This window comes from Papaver somniferum, chromosome 9, assembly GCF_003573695.1.
Source record: "Papaver somniferum cultivar HN1 chromosome 9, ASM357369v1, whole genome shotgun sequence".
In the NCBI taxonomy this organism is placed as follows: Eukaryota; Viridiplantae; Streptophyta; class Magnoliopsida; order Ranunculales; family Papaveraceae; genus Papaver; species Papaver somniferum.
Window position 1 is genome coordinate 142,284,665 of NC_039366.1, and position 21,915 is coordinate 142,306,579.

The 21,915-nt window shown below is 33.6% G+C and overlaps 1 protein-coding gene across 2 annotated transcripts; it reads left to right on the forward strand.

Moving 5' to 3' along the window:
* The first annotated feature begins 11,888 nt into the window (after positions 1 to 11,888).
* On the forward strand, positions 11,889 to 16,170 carry LOC113309403 (pseudo histidine-containing phosphotransfer protein 6-like). Of its 2 annotated transcripts, XM_026557833.1 has the most exons (6): positions 11,889 to 12,028; positions 12,715 to 12,863; positions 13,190 to 13,255; positions 14,838 to 14,909; positions 15,236 to 15,308; positions 15,784 to 16,170. In XM_026557833.1, exons 1-6 carry the CDS (start codon positions 11,963 to 11,965, stop codon positions 16,003 to 16,005), a joined length of 648 nt encoding a protein of 215 aa, XP_026413618.1. In that variant the 5' UTR covers positions 11,889 to 11,962; the 3' UTR covers positions 16,006 to 16,170. The 2 variants fall into 2 exon arrangements, with proteins under 2 accessions (XP_026413618.1, XP_026413619.1); XM_026557834.1 differs by lacking the exon at positions 14,838 to 14,909.
* The last annotated feature ends 5,745 nt before the right edge of the window (positions 16,171 to 21,915 follow it).

The following is a 21,915-nucleotide window of genomic DNA, read 5'->3' on the forward strand; positions in this document are numbered from 1 at the left end:
GCATAAATGGAATGTAGATGACTATATTATAGGACCGTCAGGCCTTAATTGAAACCCCACCTACGGGTGACAACCCGGAAGACCGTTTGTTTGATAACAGTAGTTGGTATCGAACTACCCTGACGATGGCGTTCGCCAAAGGAATAGTAGAGTAACTTATCCTCATTTTACAACACTAAATCTTGGTTACCAAATGTTTGTTTAAATCTTCACGTTTTTATATTTTTATATCGATCTAGTTGTTGCTCATTGTTGAGGCCTTTATATTTTGGCACTGCATTGTGTCTTCGTTGTTATACCCTCAGCTGGGCATTCACTCACCCTGTTTTGTTTTCCCCCCCAGAGAGTGGAAAGAATCCAGAATCAGGAACACCAAGCAAAACCGAGCTCATGGCAGGCGTCAGGAGCTTTCAGTGTTAGTATTTTTCCGTCGATGATACGTATATCACGGGCCTATCTGGGATAGTTTGTGTTGTTGGTTTCCCTTGAATTTGTCACAATTTGCTTGTATATATCATTGGGATCGTGTGCAAAGTAATTATATGGTTTTTAAGTGGTTATGCCATGTACGTTGGGTCTGATTTTGGGCGTACACTGAGTACCTTTGGAAATCCTTTCACTGTCCAGTTCAATGCATTGTAAATCTCATTTTGCTACTTGAGTCTAACCATTATTTTCATGCATGTATAACTATGTCATCAACTGTTGTGAGACTAATATATATGGCATAAATTACTTGTTTTATGTTAAAACTTTTTGGCTTAATTTAAATACTCTAGTTGATATTATGATTTTTTCCCCACTGTATTAGTAGGTGTCCTTGTACTTGTGACTGACTCTTTATTTTTTTTTCCTATGCAATCCTAAGTTTTTAACTATTACAAAAGAGAAGTGGATTCATCTTGTTTATTTTTCGAGTGACGTATCATGGGTTTAACCTTGCTAACTGGGTTGAAATCCAACCTATTGGAATGGAAAATTTCTAATCCGTTACATTATCGTTTGGTGGAATTCTTCAGTATCTGAATTTGATAGTTTGTATACCTAGATTTGGTTATTTTGATAATCTAGATCTTGGTAAATCTTACCTAACAAAGGAGTTTATTAGATTAAACGGAAGAGCCTTTGTGACATCAACAAAATAATATCTAATTTACTTTTTTAGATTGGAAGAGTGGTTGTCAAACAGATTAGTCCTTTAATGTTTTGGAAGAGGATCCAAAGGAGTTGAGTGCTTAAAGTCTTCACAGCGGCTGAAGCAACTTAAGATAGTGGACTTTATCTCAAAATTTGCGTGCATTGTCCATATTGGTTTTAGGCGCAGGCACACTGAGGAAACTAGGTAACTAGGGGGTATTTACTTGGTCTCAACTATACAAAGTTGGTAGAGTTCTTTGTATAACTGCTTAATTCTGAGAGTATTCAAAACAGGATTAGGTCCTGAGGTTTTTTTTTTTTTTTTTTTTGCATTTACATTTGCAGTTTCCTCGTTAACAAAATATTGTTGTATATTTACTTTTAATTTCCTCTATTATAATTATTGCTTTAGTTATAGTTAAAAGTAAATACGATGTACGTTAATTCTACACCTGGGTTGATCCCTATAGTTTAAGGTTCGGTTATGGAATTATACTATATACCAAGTGTATACCTTATTGTCGTCATCTTTTTGACAGTCCATGTCTATATTAGATCACACAAGGTATCTGACTTATAGGTTGACATCAAAAAGATTGTGGTGTACTTGGTACCATCGTCTTTCAATACTAAAAAAACTGTCTTTTGACTGCAATATCATGAAACCTATGGATGGGTAAAAATGGTTTGTTGTTTTTTTTAGGAAATTGAAGAGCCGGGCGTGCTTTCGAGACTCCTCGACCCGAGCAAACTGCTGAACCTCACACAGATGCACTGCAAAGGGAGTGCTTAGATTCGAGAGATCAATCTATAGGACTCCGGCCTAAACCAAGTCAATGGTCGTTCCAGAGTCAATTCGGTCACAAAGAGGGAGATGGGTTGATCTGTAGGAGGGAAGATGAGAATTTTGTGGGATCGATGATGATCAAGGATTGTGGATGTGTTGAAGGTTTCTGAAAATTTGATGAATTGCTGAAGTTCGAATAAGTTTTGGGCGATTGATGGAATTTCTGAGAGTGATTGCTCGAAAAATTATTGTTGTTCAATCGTGGATCCAGAGGCTTATTTATATTGTCAGAGTAGCGAACACATTGATCCCAGTAAGTGTGACGGTTTCACGAGTGAAAGAGTGGGAAAGTGGAAGATCGTGGTGAAACCAGTTCCAGGTCGTGCAGAGACTTGGTTAACCGTCCAACCACTACTTGCTAACTCCTTCAACCATTGCACGACTTACTCACATTATCATCGTGGATGAATCCACGTGCTGTATGCCGCCAGACCAAAACCCTAAGTGATATCCCCCATGTGACGTGATCAGAGTCTCACGAATCGTGGAGTCTGCATGACAGACGTGTATTTTATTAGTCGATTATTGTTGACTGTTTAGATAATGAATCTAAGTTTTGTTGAATTGCACATGATTGGCGATTGCTCAGCGATTCATGAATTTGAACGTGTTAGTTTTTATGTTGACATTGCTCGTGTGCAATTATTGTAAATTCGAGCATCTGAGCAGATTCAACGAAGAGTATTAATAGTTGGGCAATTGCGCAAGTATTGCTCAATTCAAAAAATTACTGAATATTGATATTTGGATCAATATTTAACCAATTGAGCAAGTATTTCTCGATTCGACGAATTATTGATAAATCACTGAATATTGATAGTGGATCAATATTTGAGCAGCTGAGCAAGTATTACTCAATTCGATAATTTATTTATTGGTGGGATGACCCAATAAAATATTAGTTAAAATATTGGTAGATTACCGAATATCATATAGTTAATCCTCGTGTTGTTTGTTGGATCAACATAAATTTATTTAGTGTTTGAACTTGCTCAGAATGATGATTTGTTGAGCGTTTGTTCGAAAACCTTAATTTTGAGCAATTGCTCATTAGTTGACGAATTGCTGAAAATAGGTCATGAGCGAAGGAGGGACCGACCACATGGACTATGGACCATGTGATGCCCAATTGCTCGATTGAGCGTACACCAGGGTCCTGAGTTGGCCAGTTGGTGAAGGAATGATGCTTAAATGTCGGTTTCATCATTTATTGAAATAGTGCTGGATTGAGCATTAGGTGATAAAACCTAATTATATAAAAGTGAGGGACCAACCAAGGTGGCATGAGACCGGCCCTTGGTGGTCGTGGGACCGCTGATGGGCTTTTGCACAAACTCTGAGTTGGTTGTGAAGAGTGTGGACCCAATATGAGCGATTGCGCAAATTAGGTCAAAAGTGTGAAAACGTGTGGGACCGGCTCATTGCAAGCCTTAGAGCCTCCCTTGGTCGGTCAAGGGAGCATGCCCGTGTCTCTATAATGCCATGTCTCAGTCATGAGAGTTTCAACATTTTCTGATGTGCGTTTGAGCAATATTTCGGATTTTCAGAAGAGTTCGATCTTTGACTGAAATCCTCGATTTTGCTCGAATTACCAAGTACGCTCGTTTGATCAATATTTTGTGAATATTAAAATAATAATATTTTAATATATTTTTCGTGAGTAGCGTAGTCAGTCGTGTGACCATGTTGACTTTTGGCTTTTTCATGGTTCGCGCAATATTTGAGAAAACATGGAGAAACCATGATTTTTGCTAAAACCGAGGAGTTTCACAAGATGAGAAAAATAACAATTTATGAAAGATTATGGATTGCAAGGTGTGGGACCGGCCACGGCTAGGGCATGGCCGGCCGGCTATGTTGCCCCGTCCCCGCAACACCTTTCCCTATTTTATATTATTATTTTTTGTGAAACTACACAAATATGGAGAAACCACGAGTTTTGCTCAAACAAGGAAAGTTGATGGAATGGAGGAGTCTTCATGAATTTATGAAAACAACAAAAATAAGGAAAAATAATGGAGGAAGCATGGGACCGGCCATGGCTAGGGCCCGCCCGGCCGACCCGACCCATGGGTGCTTCTCCATTATTTTAATGTCTCTCCTGTTTTGTGCGGGATTCCTCATTTGTCCATATTTTGGATGTGCCCTCGCGCATTTGGGCGCTCGTTCGTGCATCATTGTCGAGTACACTTGCACTATTTTATGGAGATTACTCAGCGGTAGTCCAGATGCCCGATTGTTGAGTATTTATTACTAATTTATGAAATTCAACGGAGAATGATTCATGAAACTAAGTAATAAAAGTGAGTAGTTTTTATTATCAACTCATAGGATCAGCCGTGGATTCGACCATGAATTCGGAATAATAAAATAGGTATTACCATTCTGTGGGATCGTGGATTCGACCACAGAATCGGAGTAATGAAAGTAATTATTACCATCTCATGAGATCAGTCGTAGATTCGATCATGAAATCGGAGTAATGATATTATCTATTACCATTCCATGAGATCATCCGTGGATTCGATCATGAAATCAGAGTAATGAGATAAAATAGATTATTTTCTAGGAATTCAGTGGTGAATGTCACGGTAGAATTAATCTATTGCAGAAGGGATATTAGCCAGTTAAAGCGTCATACTCGTTCTGAAAGGTGCATAGTCAGAAAACAGCGAGTGTTGCCGAAGTCCTGAAGACGTTATTGCTCTCAATCTTACGGAGAACCTTCTGGGTCTATACACTCTCTCTACATAATCAGGGAACAGTGAGTGTCACCGACGTCTTGAAGGCATTATTGCTCTCAATCTTACGGAGAACCGCCCAATCGTTCTTCTATGTAGAAGGGGGTCTCTCTCATGTAGTCAGGGAACAATGAGTATCACCGACGTCCTGAAGGCGTTATTGTTCTCAATCTACGGAGGACCGCCTAATTATGTTATTCTACATAGAGGGCACGACGAAATGCCAGGGATCGAACGCTCAACTAGTGGAGGCTTTTCGAAAGACATATTCATCGTGGCTTCGTAAAATATGAATCGTCGCTTGCCTGAAAGCCGTGTCAGAAACATGCATCATGATTTTACGGTTTTTCCCTTTGTTGAAAATCCACCATCTATAGAGCCCTATTGGTGAGGCAGAAGTCGAGATATTCGATCACTCAACGTAGTTATTTCATATGGAATTCGTTATTTCTCGCTCAACATTTAAGCATGAGAATATTTCTTTGGTACTTCTAACTTCTTATTATTAGTATAAAGAAACATTGGCAAGTTTTGAAGTTAGAGAAGGTTTTGTGTGTATATCTCTTGTAAGCCCTCACGAGACTATAACTCATTCACTAGGTACAACTAGGGTTTAAAGGCTTGTTACACATGTTAAGTGCGACTGTCTCCTCGACGAAAAGGAGTTGTTGTATTTTAGTTTAGGGTTAGTTTAGTTTGCTCGAGGACCAGCAAAAGGTAAGTGGGTGTGAGTGAGGATGAGAGGGCGGGTGGGGGATTTTGAGTGTCAAATCCATGCTTATATTGGCTATTATTTTTGCGTATTATGTTTGTTTTTTATTTTGAAGCCTTTGATATGTGAATGAACCAAAAGAAGTGGGAATGGTTTTAAAATAATAAGAAAATGAAATACTACTAATGAAGGAAGGGCCAGATACTAAACTTTACTCAATCAAATCCATAAATTCTTAATATCATTTTGAATAGGATGAGAATACGAAGTGAATGTAAATAGAATGAGGTCATTCCGAGTTCGTATGAAAAAGTTATAGGAAAACAGTCGAAGCGAAAGGAAACGATCTACAACACAACTATCGGCACAGTTATCAACCATACCGGAAGTTACACTGTTTCAAACATATTTTTATGTATGTTTTTGCTCCAAGTTGGCACGATTAACTAGATTATCGACTATGCCGATTCTGGATAACTCACAAGGACCCTTTTAACGTACATTGACTTCTAAATTGAGGAAACATGGTCTCAGAAGGATTTTAAACCCTTTGGATTCTAAGTTAAAGAGAGGATACTTGAGGACCAAACATTGAAGGATACAAAAGAAGACATTTAAGTCTCAAACAAATCATCTTTCAAGTTGTTATCTAATATTCCACCTTTTATATCACATATTTTATCACAAACCTAGGGTTTTCCCCTTAGGGAGAAACGAGTCTTCTTCTTGTATATTATCCCTGGATTTTAAGAAATCCATGACTAGGTAACTTTGTCCTATTGGTTGGAGATGTAGTTTGAAGTCCTAAAAATTATTAATCAATACGGCTAGTTAGTTTTAATGTTAATGATCTCTTTTATCACTTATGTTCGATTGTTTATATCGTCATGTAAAATTAAAGACTTGTTTGTTTGAGTTGCAAATTAGATGAGCATGTATTGATATCTAAACTTAGAGTAGGGTTTTGAGATATGTAATTGTCAAAGAACTCTAATCACAAGTAGTATACATAGTTGTTGATGACGGGATGTTTCCATGCGATTATGTGTAGAAGCTTAACCTAGGTTAAATATGTGTGGATCTTGCACCAGATTGCTTAGAATAACCTTAACTCATGAAGATCATTGATTTCATTGGGTTAAGCTTGAGTGTCTCTTACTCCAAGTTATCATTGAGAAGGGTTCAAAGAGTGGCTTATGCGCCTTTGATACAAGTAGTTTTGCCGGAGTAAGCCTGCGATAGGTATTTTAGGGTTATTGGTATGAAAAAGATTGAATGTTAACTCGAATCGATATTGATGAGCACGTTTGGTGATGGAAGATGAAAACTCTAACCAGTATTTTCTTACCTAGATCTCAATTTTTTTATTATTATTGTTAGTATAATTTAGTTTAATAATTCTACAATACCCTTTTTGGTTAGATAAGAAGTCAATAACAAATAACAATTACAAAGCTCCTTGTGGGAATAATCATTACTACTATTATACTACTTGTTAGTATTAGTGGTAAATATATAAACTAATTTGTCGCACATCAAATATACCAAAATCTATATAAGACGGATAAAATTTTATAATTACTACTAGTTTTGATGATCCATTTAATGGATGGTCCACCCATTGGAGCAAGTTTAACCAATGGTCTATTTTCGGGTATTTGGACCAAAAACCTTAATCCCAATTACATAAACGTGTAAGAATTATAAAACTTCTTTTTTAAATGCCCGGAATACTCCCATATACATAATAATATTCCTAGCAGTGATGACGATGATGGCTTCTCTTCTTGAATTTATCACTTTCCTCTGCTCTTGTCTGATTTATATGTTACTGTGCTGATAATAGTGGAAATTTGAATTTTAAATTACAAAAAACAAGATATATAGTTATGATTCTATGTTTGAACGGAAAAATCGAGAAGAAATCGATATTTTCATTTCATTGATTTACATTTAGGAATTAGGTTTTTAATTAAAATAAGAAGAGAGGGAAAAAGAGAACTTGAAGATTAAGAGTTTGAAAGTTATCCTGAAGAAAAGGATAAGAAGGAGAAGAAATTTCCCGATGCAAGCTATTCGAGAGTGGATCTAAATTTTTAGATCTATTGTTGGACTATATTATTGTATATGATCCTATAATACATATTTGTTTATACCGGAGATAGAAGATACTTGGTTGATTAAATCATCGTAGTCTTTTTATTTATATTTTCTTTTTTTTATCATCGTTTTGATTTGGTTTAGTTTTTTTTTATTTTTTAAATCATGTATTTTGTTCTTTTAGTGATTTTGTACGATCCTATGATACATATTGATATGTAATATATATAATAAGAATTATTACATGATCTTACAGTACATATTTGTTGGTACACCGGGCTCTCTGCTTTGACATCACTCTTCAATAAATATTTTGATCTATTATCCATAAAAAAGTTTGATTTCTAAGTTGCCCAACTAAACATGTATGACTGATATATAACATCGGAGAAACATGTTGATACATGTGTAGATGGCGAAATTTATATAAAGAGGAAAATGGTCATTTCAAGACCACAACCAAAATGGTAAGCTTACAACTAGCGATGAATCATCATTCTGGACCAATAGTTATCTTTGAGGTTTAGCAAAAATAAATGAGAGATGTTCGAAAGACTGAACTTAAAAGAGAGATCCGAAGATAAGTTTTGACATTTATTGCTAAAAGACAAGCTCAACCCCATATGTAAAAAATCAACTATCACGAGAGAGAGACTCGACCCTTGGTCTTCAAGGAACTTGTAGCCATTATTTCTAGTATATGTCCCCGCGAGACACTGTTGGTCAAGATGTCGTGATTCCTAGCATACATCCTCGAGATATACTACTGCTCACGGAGGCTCAAAAGCCTCATGAAATGTCCCTAGTTCACTCAAGAATGAGCATGATCATCCACGATGTCAGCATACATCTCCGCCAGACGCAACTGCTCGTGATGACATGATTCCTAGTTTATCTCCCTGCGAGACACTGTTGGTCATGGAGGATGTGTAGATTAATAAAAAGTCCATGCTAACTTATGAGCATGACTGGAGGCATCCATATCTGGTAAGTACAACTCACCCCTTATTGATCTCATAGACTAACTCTTACTACATCCACACGAGATACCAACTGGTCATGTTTACTCTAGGCACCGAATCGACTTATTCGTGCATTTTTAATAATTTCAAGAACATCTTCACGAGATACATCTGGTTATTCTGCCTCGGGCCCTACGGAAGACTCCTAGAACATCCTTCGAGATACAAATGGTCATGTCGACCCCACTATACGAACACAGTCGTAACTGACTCTTAGAACATCTCTAAAAGATATGTTGATCATAAAGATACATATTTTTGTACTCCATAATTGTTTAATAATGATAAAGATACTAATACTACTGAAAGTAAATGAGACATGGATTCAATTGGTTCTATATTGAAGATCTACGTCTACTGTGGGTATTTTGGTGTTTTCCATCAATGGGGTTTTGGAGTTACAGAGATATACTTAATTTCTTTAGTTACATGAGAGAGAAAGTTATAGAAAAATGAGTTGGAAATCCATAAGATCCCTCATTTGTGCTTGCAAGTGGGTATTTATATTAATTACAAGGAGGTTACCTTAAGTCGGTTACCAAATATTAATTAAATTACATTTGCACCCTTATTATTTTACTTCAGACCTCAGCTTCCTCGTCCAGGTTCCAAGTCTTCACTTGACTCAGCTGAACTCAAGTCTTCATTTGGTGCACCTGGACTCAGGTTTTAACCTACAACTTTAGGTTCTTTCTCAGTTCTCGGTATTTGAACTCTCCAACTACCCGTTTGTTGGTAGATGATATATTTTATGAAATGACAATGGTACTGAATTGGTATACTCTTGAAATTTAGTATCGCCAAAAATAATTTGTGGAATTTAAAATCCTATGCTACATTCTAAACTCTGCCTGATTCACACTGTACACGAATACCTGGTTTGAGGTGGGAATTTAAACACTTTCTAGAGTTCAAGCGATGTTTGAAACACCTTCTAATTCCGAAAGAAGTTTTATATATTGGATACCTCTTTTAAAATGTAAGTTGAAACGACTCATCCTTTATATTAAACAAAATCCATTGTGATTTTATTCCTTGAGTGTTAAAATGGTTCACTAAATTTATGTTCTGGCAGACTATTTTGGCGTATAATATAGTGGAAATATCATGAACACGAAAAAAAATTCATTACCGGTAAGATAATGTTGTCCATTAAATAATTTTAATAAAATTTCCTTTGCATTTTGCCTGCATACTCTTCTCACATCCTACGTGTGATAATGTTTTTCACTTATCTATTTTTCACTTCAACAAAGTTTACTATTTTTAAATTCAGGGACTATTTAGTAATTACACATAAGATTAAGAGGCGAGTAGGGAGGGAAAAAATAAGGAGGGTAATACTGGTCAGTAAAATTTTAACTGAAAGAAAAAACCCACACCAATAATGATTTTAATGATAATTAAATTTATCACTCTTTCTTCAAAAATAATTAAATTTCTCACAAAAGCTGATAACATTGTCATAGATAAAAAAATCTACTTGCAAGATAATTTGTTTGAAAGTATTTTTTGAAGCTAGTATCTTTGTTGTTTCTTTTCTTTTTATGGGATAACGAATTCCAATATCAATTACTTAATGACAACTTTAGTTGTAAATCCTTTTATAATCAATTTTATATTTTTATATTAAAATAAAATAAGTAGATAATAAAATTATGACCCACTACGTGGAGAAAGCAACAATTTTTGATGTACAAGAAAATGTTAAAAACGGTTTACTTCATAATTTTGTACCTACGGTCGTTGGATTCCTTTTATCCAATAGTTTTTCCCATAATGGCGCAGGGACAACACAAACATTACTGATAAAACGGTTTATTCCATAAACGGTCTACTCCAATGAATTAACTAATGTCGTTGTGCAGAGGAATCAACTATACCGTTATGACCTGATTCAATCATGCAACCGACATATTAAAACTACTGGATAAAAGGAATCATCAATGTCATTATGGAATTAATATTCTGATCCGTTATGCAACACAAGTAAACTAATATTCTTGTATATATTAAGGCATCAACAAAGCCATTATGTTAGCGGTAAACTAAAATTTGTCTACCTAGATATATATGCAACAAACTGTGATACATTAACATATAAAAGATATATTATTTTGTGTGAAAAAGATTAAGTATCATTGTATTAACGAACAAAAAAAAAAATCTTAGTTTGCCAGTTTTTTTTTTTTTTTTGGAAATAGTTAAATACTTACCTAATGTAACTCGCCCATAAGGAGCACGCTCGCGGCTTGACTATATTGAATTATCAAATTCTTTGGGGAAAAATGGACATTAGAACTTTAACTACAGTATACACCGTATTTCAGTTTATTTATTTTTGAGCAGTACACATTTTCACCAATATACTAAAATGAATATACTATCCAGATCCCTCGTGACTATCATTTAATATGATCATTCATGTTTGAAGTTCTTACACCTCAGATTGAGGTCTCTAGATTCCCTGGTCTAACAAGGGTCTTACTCCTATGGCTAACAACCATTATTTATAATTTTGTACTTCATTTTTATACTAGTAAATGCCACCGTACGACTTTCTACATATAACTTTTTATAAGCTAGGTCGTCACTAAAACAATCAAAAATTATTAACTTTTGACTGCTTAAAGATAAACTTTCACTTCGCAAAATATGTCAAGGTCTACCAAGAAAAATGTAAAAGGATGATATTTTCTATCTAACAGTAAATTATAATTACCTTCCTATTTAGACCTTTTGAAATACTTTTTTCTCTAAATTCTTTGTTCAAATGTTCAGTTTATTATCGTTGTTTTTTAACCTCCCTGACAAACATAATCACTATTGCATACTCTGTTGTCACTTATTCTCTCTATAGGTTTCCACTCTCCTAACCAATAACCATTCACAACTTTTCACTCTATTTTTACACTAATATATGTTGACATACCATCTTTTACATATAATTTTTTCTGAGCAAGGATGTTACTAAAAAAAATCAACAAACTAGTAAACCTTGATTTTTCAAAAATAAACTTTCACTTTAGAAAACATGTCAAGGTCTACCAAAAAAATAATATGTAGAAGTATGATAAGTTTCATATAACAATAAGTAAAGTACCTTACCTTCCTATTTAAACCTCATTAAATACTTGTTTTTCTTAATTTCTTTTGTTCAAACTTTCAACTAATTTGTTGTTGTTTTTTAACCTCTCTGACAAGCGTAATCATTATTGCGTGCATTAATGTCACATACTCTCTTTAATTTTTTCCTATAAATCTACCTATTTTTCTTCAGAAGTCACACCTCAAATAATTACTACTATATATGGCATTTCTTTGTTTTCTCAGTCTCTGATATTTAGGGTTTCCTTTTTACCAAGTAGAGGATTTTGCTTCTTCTTTTTTCTTCTTGTGAAAAATGGATCAAAATTTGGCCGCTCTTCGTGAAGAACTCTCTATGTTTTTGTCTATGAAATATGATGAGGTATAATGAAGTATTCTTCTGCTTATTGATTCTTCATTTAGTTTTCTATTATTTGCTTTTATTTAGACATTCATATGGTTCTTAATTAACGTATTATTATGGGAAACCTAAGTAATCTATTGATTTGATTACTTTTAAAATGAGTTTTTCATAAGTTTTCTTGTTTTTTTCATGCTTGTTTTCGATATATCAGTGGTAAAATTTATTATGTATTTCTATAAATGACAAGTTAATATTTGTATATATGTTACATTCGTTGAGTTCTGAGATCTTGTTATATATTTAAAGAAAGAGTTACTAGTAATCATTTCTGCAAAAAGAACATAAATAAAAATATCAATGGTGATTAAGCAAGTGGCTTGTGGTACATGTATAGATACATTTTTGGACTTGATACACTTGCTTTGATATATGGTACTTAATTGATTAGTGAAGATGATTCATTTCTCATTAATAATTTTAATAAATGCTTTTTCTTAGCCATTTTTAGATTTTATTGTTAATTAGAGTGTAATGCGGTAGGTAGTCTCCGTATATGTGTTTGGATATTTCTTTTTCTCTTACTATAACTGTGTAGATCTCTACTTGATTGTATGTTTCATCAAACTCTTTAGTTTGGAGACTGAAGATATAATAATATTATTAAGATGAACAATTATATGTGTTATTGTATTTATTCAATACAGGGTGTTCTTGATAGGAGTACTTTTGAACAGTTCCTAAGTCTTCAGGACATGAAGGACCATAAAAAGGAGGGATTCAGCATGGCGGCTGATCTTTTAACTATCGTCTACAAAGAAGAAGAAAAAATGATAGAAGAAATGTACCGACATGCGTAAGTAATTTGAAGAAAACTTTGTATCGTCTATGATTCCTTTGTATATATATACTTGTGTTTAACCTTTGGAGGTAATAGAGATTAGTATATATATATATATATAGAATAATAGATATTTATATATTACTTTAAATTTAGTTGTTATAATTAGGTTTTTGTATTCATCTTCCATAGAATGCATTTTTCAACATAGTAATGCATATGTCTATATGTATATTTACACGTGTGTGCGTGTGTGAGATTTTGGAAGGTTATAGAATTGGTACATTAATTACTTTCAAAATTAATTGTTGTAATTAAGATTTTGTTTTATTTATATGCAGAAAACCAGCTTTCAACTTAGTGAAGATTGAAGGGTTGGTTCACAAACTAACCGGAAGTAGCAAAAGGTAACTAACCATGTCGTACGGTCATATACATCATCGTAGGATTGTGTAGTTTATCTAGAATTTTTTTTTTCTGAAGCATACAACTGAATTTATGAATTTTCACTTCGAATAGAGTTATTTGTAAAAGTAACCATTTTTTTTATACTTCAAATTATTATTATTTTTTTTTTTTTTTGTAAAAGTGATTAAAATGCTAGGCATTGAGTTTCTCAGAGTATCTAATATCATAGTTGGGTCTCAGGAAGATATTTCACAAACGAAATAATTTAACCTAATATGATTTTTTGAAGCTGCCACACTATAAAGGGATGTTTGTTAATATGACACAATATTATTCATGTAACTAGATGGTCGTTAGATATCCAAAACCACATATCTATCATATTCTGATCAATATACCTTCTAACCTAACTTTGAGTTATATCAGTAGATGATTTTTATTATGTCCCATCCCCCCAAAAAAAAATCTTTAGTAGTTATATACAACTGTTTATACCCAGCTAATTAATAAGGTTTGTAACTTTGAGCATCCAACTAAACCATATATGACTTTTATTATGTCCCATCCCCCCCCCCCCCCCCCCCCCCCCCAATAAAAAAAGAAAAGAAAAATCTTTAGCAGTTATATACAACTGCTTATACCCAGCTAATTAATAAGGTTTGTAACTTTGAGCATCCAACTAAACCAATTTCCAAATAGTCAACTCAGTCTTCTCGGATATAATATTGATTGGGAACCAAATATGATATCGACACTGATCATGTGGTACTAATGCTCATTTAAATAAGTATATATGTATTGGATTGTTGGTTTTTATCTGTCAGAAATTCTCCTTATCAGGAGCCAACTAATCATGGCATAAATGGGCATACTGTTCAAATCACTTGATTAGAGAAATTATTTATTGTTAAATATCATCTAAATCCAATAACCTTATTAAATACAAGTCAATGATTTTTTCCTAGCTAAAATTTCCATTTGACTTAATCTCTTTTTTTGTCGTTAACGACAAGTTTTCCTTTTTAGTATTTTCTTTTAGTACCACATTCATTGTTTTAATCTTAAAATTAAATGTTTTTATGGTATTTTCCAGCTTTAGGTTTTCGGTTTTGTGGGTTCTTCAAAATATGCTGGAAAACAAATTTATTTTATTTATTTTTATTTCAAAAATCTTTAGAAACACTTGGTGGATTTTACCAAGAGGTTTGGGATTTGAATCTCACTTATGTATTTCCTTCACCTAGCTACCTAGGCTTGTATCTAGCATTCCTTTTCTAGTGGTAGAGTTTTTCTTTTCCAAAGAATAAGAATAGTTTGAGACAATAAGACGTTTCCACCCCTACATTTTTTTTTATAGTTGGTATCATTTATGGGACTTACTATCTATTCAAATTGGTTTTTCCCCATCTTTTAAGGTTTAAATAAGGAGATATTTTTTGTGTTGTTCATTGGGAAGTTACAAAGTTATTGCACCAAGCTGTTATGACAAGTCCAGGTTGTTAAAATGCTTCTTCAAGGAATGCTATATTTCTAGGCAATAACATTGATACTAGTTTCCTTGTTAAATTTATTTGGTATTAGTGTCGGTTCCATCAAGATCAGCGAGGGATGCAAGGCTTTCAAAGAGGCCAGGGAGAAATTTGATGTTATTGGGTTAGTATGATCTATTGTTGTATGGATATAATTGCAGATCATGTTAGACAGTAATATACATAATGATATGACTATACTGGACTACCAAATTTTTAACTTTTTTATGCTCGCTCTTTCATTATTTAATTATAGTATGAAGACTTTTTATATGATTCTTTCCTCACTTTTTAGCAATTTTATATGATTTAAAGTACGAAGTAAGCAATTTATTTTTATAAAATTAATAAACATATTGCATATATAATCTTCCTATTATTCCTAAAGATAATTCTTATCAATATAAATTTAAGTTTGCAATTCTGATTTAAATTTAATAATGATGTCAGGTGTGGCAACGCCGTGGATCAAATTGCACATGAATATCAACGAGTGAAACCAGTCTTTCTCCACATTATAAAGGTAATTGGAATTTTCCTGATTAAAATAATTTAAGGAATTGTTTACTAAAGCCATTACATATTCATAAGTGATGCATAGAATTTAGCCTAATCGTACACCATCTATGACTCAAATACTGTTCATTTATTTTTACGAAATTTTGCTAAATGAAGCTTTATACTATTTGTACTATATTTGTACCTCAAGGGGTGTTCACAATGCATGGTTACTTTAGATCCATATAAGGGAATCCTATGAATCTCATTCAGGGAATGAGTAGGAGTTCAAGTATCATTTTTGTTATCTTTTTCTATTTAAAAAAAAATATTCACTACAAACGAAATATAACTTTTTTATAAGGTTCCCTATTTAAGGAAAAACAAGTGCAAAGCTTACTTATGTGTTAACTATTTTAGTCAAATACCTGTGTATGTCATCCTATAATTTATCAACGCAATCATATATTACTAATGTATGTCTTTCTTTGATTGTGCAGCTTGAGCGGAAGATACACAACTTGGTCACTGCCCTACCACCAACAACTGCCCGTCCTCGAGCCTCACCACCACCGATTAGCCTCCCCAAAGCCTCGACCAGTGGCATCCCCAGAGATCCACTCCCACCCACTGGCCTCCCTACAGTCCCACTCTCAACAACGACTACTGGCCGTCGTAGAGCCCCACTCCCACCACGGACCACAGGTCGCCGAAGAGTTTGATGATCAACTTTGCGTCCTCATTTACCTGCACTTTTTTTTGGTAGCATTATGAACTCGTAGTGAACTTATAAATGATTAGCATTGATTTTTGTTATGTCATTTCAGCGATGTAGTTCCCAGTAAAAAAACATGGTATTTATGCATTTAAAATGTTTTCTCCTTCAATTGTTCTTGCAGTTTGGTAGCCAATTCTTATAGGTAGTGGCAAAAATTCCAATCCGGCTAGCCAGATGGATGGGAAACCATATATTTATTTATAGCCATTACCAACAGCTACATCCCCTCTATTATATTTATCAGTGAAAATGATTTTTGTTTCTACTATTCCTGCAGTTTTGTAGGCCAATTTTATATGGGCATTTGCAAAAATGCCAATCTGGATAGTCAGATGCAGAGCCGGTCCTGAGCCTACAAGGGCCCTGTGCGAAAAAAATTATGCAGGGTTTTTTATAAGGTCAACTTTTTTTCCTGACGCGAACTCTTTTGTTAATGTCCGCTTACAAAAATAAGAATACCCGAAGGAAAAAATACACTAGGAATTACTGGTTAATCAAATTTACAAAGAACCGTTTAGTGTGTAGTCCAACACTAAAATAATTCTACTCGCTGGTCCAAAAATATGTTTTTGGACCAGATTTTTTAATTGATGGTCCTAATACGTGTGGAAGCTATAATTTATACTTTTCTAAATGCCTAAACAACCCTTCTGGTCAAATCTAATTCAGTTTTATCAGCTCGTTCTTCACAAATTGGAGAGCTCTGGCGATGACGATGGTGATTGATGGAAAAAAGCCAAAGATTCCAACTCCCTCTACAAACTAAATCCGGAGGAGTCGATAATGGTGAATCGTCCTTATTCTCATTTTATATTTGATATGTACATAGGATGTGTACATATGGATACCATCCGTAGTTTCAGCTAAATCCTATGTAATCGAGATTTTGTAATCTTATCAACACTCTGACTATTCATGGAGATGAGGTTTCACAGAATCACAAAATAATGCTCGTTAATGGACCATTATTGTTGTTTCAAAAGCTAAGTCTTCTACTCTTCTTATAATTTTCCTAATTTTGATTTTAAACACCTTTTGATTTCAAAAGGGAAAAATAATTTTTAGGGTTTTCAAAGATTTTTTTTTATTCTTCTTTCGTAGGTGATTGAAACTTGTTTTTCCTGATTTGATTAATTCAGATTATTTTAGGTATGTGATTCATGTTTAATTTTTGTTTAAGTGTGGTTAGTTTTAAAAAATTTCTTGAAAGATCAATTAGTTTATAGGATCGATTTGGTTTTTGAAGCTTTTTTTTTTTTTTGGAATTTTTGTATGGTGATCTATTGAGTTAGCTTAAACATTTTTTGATTTGTTGGGATTGCACTTGAGATATTAGCTTAAATAAAAAGAATAAATTCATGTTTGCCTGTATTGATTTTCGCAGTACATATTTGTTGTGTAGTGCTTTCGCGGTACATACGTTCATGTACTGATTTTGCATTTGGTACTTGTCCTGTGTGTTAACAGTAAAGACGGCGGAAATGGGGTTGTAATGGTGGCGAAGGATAAAATGTTAGGAAAATAAGATACGTGAGAGGAGAATTTTATAAGACTGACTAGATAATTTCATTTTTAGGTTTTTATTTTGAAATTTGAATATATCTAACTTTATGAAAATTTTGATATTTTTGGTGTTTGCTTTATGAATTGATATCTTTCAGCGGAGTTTTAGGGTTCACTAGTTTTAATTTTGATTCTTCTTTGTGTACTGAGTTGGGGTAGCTTTTGATTTGTCGGTGTTTTTCATGCATATCTTGTAGAATAATAATTAGGATAGGTTTTAGACTTTAGATAAATTAGTAAATAGATAATATTAGGATTTAATGTTTTAAGGTAACCCGAATGAAAGAAGAAACTGGAAATCTCAAGAACATGTACAGAAAGAAAGATCTCATTTGTACCCCCACCCACCCCCTTATTTTCTTATTGTTGTTCTTTATTAACCTTTGTATATTTCTAATTGATCATTTATGGACACTTTAAATCCAGTTACTTGTCTAACTAAACCAAATTTTGATTGATCCGGAGTTGGTATTACAGTGTCCTTGTATTTTGATCAGTAGATTAAGATGCAGACTAGTTGTAGATTGAGAATTGGGAGTTCGATACTTGGATTGAGTGTTGATGTGTTGTTATTTTTATGTTTGTGCAGAAATCTTCATCACAAGTGGTATTAAAACTAGCATTTTAGAGTCTTGGAGTGGTCTACGGAGATTTGGGAACGTCTCCTTTTGTATCATGTTATTAGAGATGGGATCTTAACTCCATCCATATCAGGTCTGATTCCCATTCTTTAGTTTCATTGTGTCAGCAAACAGGTTTTATGTTTGATTAAGATTTCTTTGGCCCAATTACTTTATATTGATATGTACTGCGAAAAATCAAATGTATAAGGGATATTAGTAGTAATTGGGTTTCTTCGTTGTCAAATGTGTGAGATCCGCTAAGTTTCCAACCATATATGTCTGTACTAGGTTTTCACTCCTTACATATGAATATGTACTAGATTTCACTATTACATATCAATATGTACTACTAGTATTTCTGATAAGTACTAGGTTTTTACTAGTATGTACTAGGTTTTCATTAAGTACATATTGATGCAATACTTATAAATATGTATTGGATAAACCCTTATAGTATGTGTTTATAAGAGCAAAAATACCTTTACCACCATTTTCAGGTGAAGAATGATGTATCGTGTTGTGGGACAATTGATGAACATTATATAATTTTTAATAAAAATGAGAATAAATAGTTTTTCTTGTTGTTGCCGTCATAGTGGGCATGTGATAGAAACATCTCCTGAAGCATTCTAATAACAATTCTTGTTTGGAACACATATGTAGTGGGGTTTGTAAATTTTCAATTCTAATTTTTTTGCAGTACATTTGTATTGGTACTATGACATCTACTAAGTTTTCACACAGCACATATCAATATGTACTAGGTATTCACATAGTACGTATCAGTATATACTAGGTTTTCAGTACTTGTTATCTTCACTACATGTGCATACGCACTGTGTTTGATCTCTGCAGAAATTTATCGGGTTCCGATTTTCTATTTTGATTTTGAAACTTCTGTTGATTTTGAAACTTATGTTGAACATATATAGACTGGTAGGCATGAATATCATCTATGGGATAATACAGCTGCAGAAGAGAAAGGAAAATCAGTAATGGAAGCCAAGGCCCAAGGTAGTACTCTCTCCCTCTAAAAGATTCAAAAGTTTCTCTAAGACTGACAAATGCGCGTATTTAAACTGAAGAGTATGATACTCAGTATATATACATATGTACTTTGTTATGTCATATACTGAGTATCATACTAAATTTTGTGAGTATGATACTCATAAAACTGAAGAGTATGATACTCAGTATATATACATATGTACTTTGTTTTTACTCAGTACATATTGATATGTACTGCGTTTTCGCTTAGTACATATCGATCTGTACTCGGTTCTTGCTCAATATGTACTAAATTTCGCTAAGTTATATATGTTTCTTACAAAATTTTCTTATGTATACCAGGTTTTAAAGTACGGGTCTGAGAAAAAGCTCAAATTCAAATAAGAAATAATAGCTGCAGCTATGGCCAATGGCAATGCAGCATCAAAGTCATTGAGGTTAGAGGACTTGCAGGCATCAAGGATGAGAGAAAGAGACTGGAGAAATCAACTTGAAGAGTCTTATATACTCGGTACATATCGACATGTATTAGGGTTTCACCCAGTACATATCAATATGTACTGTATGATTATACGGGAAAAGGACTCCTTATCCCGGTTTCTTGCAGGCATCAAGGATGAGAAAGATGCGGAGGATTATCTCATCGATTTGAAGTGTTTATACCCAGTACATGTTGATATGTACTGGGTCACCACCCGACACATATCAGTACTAAAATTGGCTAAGTTATGTTATTAGCCATATTTTATACTACAGGAAGATATGTACCGCCAGTAGAGTATTTTTATATTAAGTTCATACAATTAGTATGTAGCAGTACTATAAGAAGAACCGAAGCACAATAATTTTTTTCTGCAGACCCTTTTGTAATAAAATAAGTTATGAGTTTAAGTTCTGCAAGGTTTTATAGCACATGCAAATATGTAATGCCTATATTTAAGGCTTGATACCCCTTTTTCAGTATGTTTCAAAAATATAAATGTAAACTAACGATATAGAAAAACAGTACAATATTGCAAAATAATGATGGAGAAAATAGTATTAGAGACGTTAATGTACTAAACCAAATGTATTACTTGCAACTTTTTCCATCAAAACAAAATGCTCCAGTACATATCTATGTCTACTAGGTAAACAGTCAGTACATAAGTCGACATTTTGCGTTGAAAAGAATATTGATCATAAACCATTACAAACTGGTCATGATCATAATGCACAAGAAATCTAAAACAACATCCACGAACATCGTGTCTCCATCTTTGTGCATTAAGTACATGGGCATCTAAGTAAAAAGCTTGGACTTGCTTTTCCAGAAAACGGAGTACCAAGTCTCCAGGAAGTAGTGCACCACATTCTGCTACTAAATAAAGGATAGAGCTATGCCTTACATGCTTCCTTACATTAAGCAACACATACTCATCTGGAGTGATCCTGCGAACCGCACTCGAACTTCCTGAAATAGCAAGGACCGAAAATGTTGGAGAGATAGAACCCATCTTACACTTCAAAAGAACAAAAATGTATATCAGAAAAATAATAAGTGAGCTATGTCTTAAAAAGCCTATGGAGAAATGCCGCAACATTATACCTAAGAAAAAGTTTGTAAATATAATATTAAATGAATAAGGAGAACTGTAGTTTCTCAAACCTACAAGCAAGTTACTGTTACCAGACTTCATCCCTTGTTGGCTTGGCTTTAAACTCAATTTGTGATTCATACAGATTTTATACTCAACCGTTAAACTCAGTTTGTCATATTCAAACATAAATACGGGTTTTATACTCAATTGGTTTTTACAGTACATATTGGCATGTACTAGGTTTTCCATAGTACATATTGATAGGAAATGAGATAGTGTTTTGATACCCACCGGCTGATTCGGCAATAATGGAACATCCTGTACTACATTATCTCCATCTTTCACTTGAACATCATGCACTACATTATCTACATAATGAAGATATTGTCAATATGTAATGTTGGTATTCAAACATCAGAAAACACAATTTTCCATTTGCACATGTCAATATGTACTGATTCTTATTCAAGCATAAAAGTGAAATTGGTTTTTTACAGTACATATTGGCATGTAAGGGTTTTCCATAGTACATATTGATAGGAAACGAGACAGTGCTTTGATATCCACAGGCTGATTTGGCTATAATGGAATATCTTGCACTACATTATCTCCATCTTTTATCTGAACATCATGCACTACGTTATGTACATAATGAAGATACTCAATATGTATTGTTCGTATTTATACATCAGAAAACACAAATTTTCATCTGTACATGTCAATATGTACTAGGGGTTTAACTAGTACATACCGATAAAAAGGGTTTACCCAGTGCATATTGATATATAACATAAAAATAACATGTATTTATCATATTTATCCATCAGTACATGTTGACATGTACTAATTGGAGAACAAATTTCTTTCAACATTACATATCAAATATGAACTAAGGTATTTAGCAGTACATATTGATACGTACTGTAGAATCATACACAACATACATACAGTACATATCACAACAAAATGCATTAGAAGGATTAAGCAGTACATATCAAGGTTTTCAGCAGTACATACTGATATCTACTGTAGGATCATATAAGGAAATTGGTATAAGAAATGAAAAAATAGAAGTAAAAA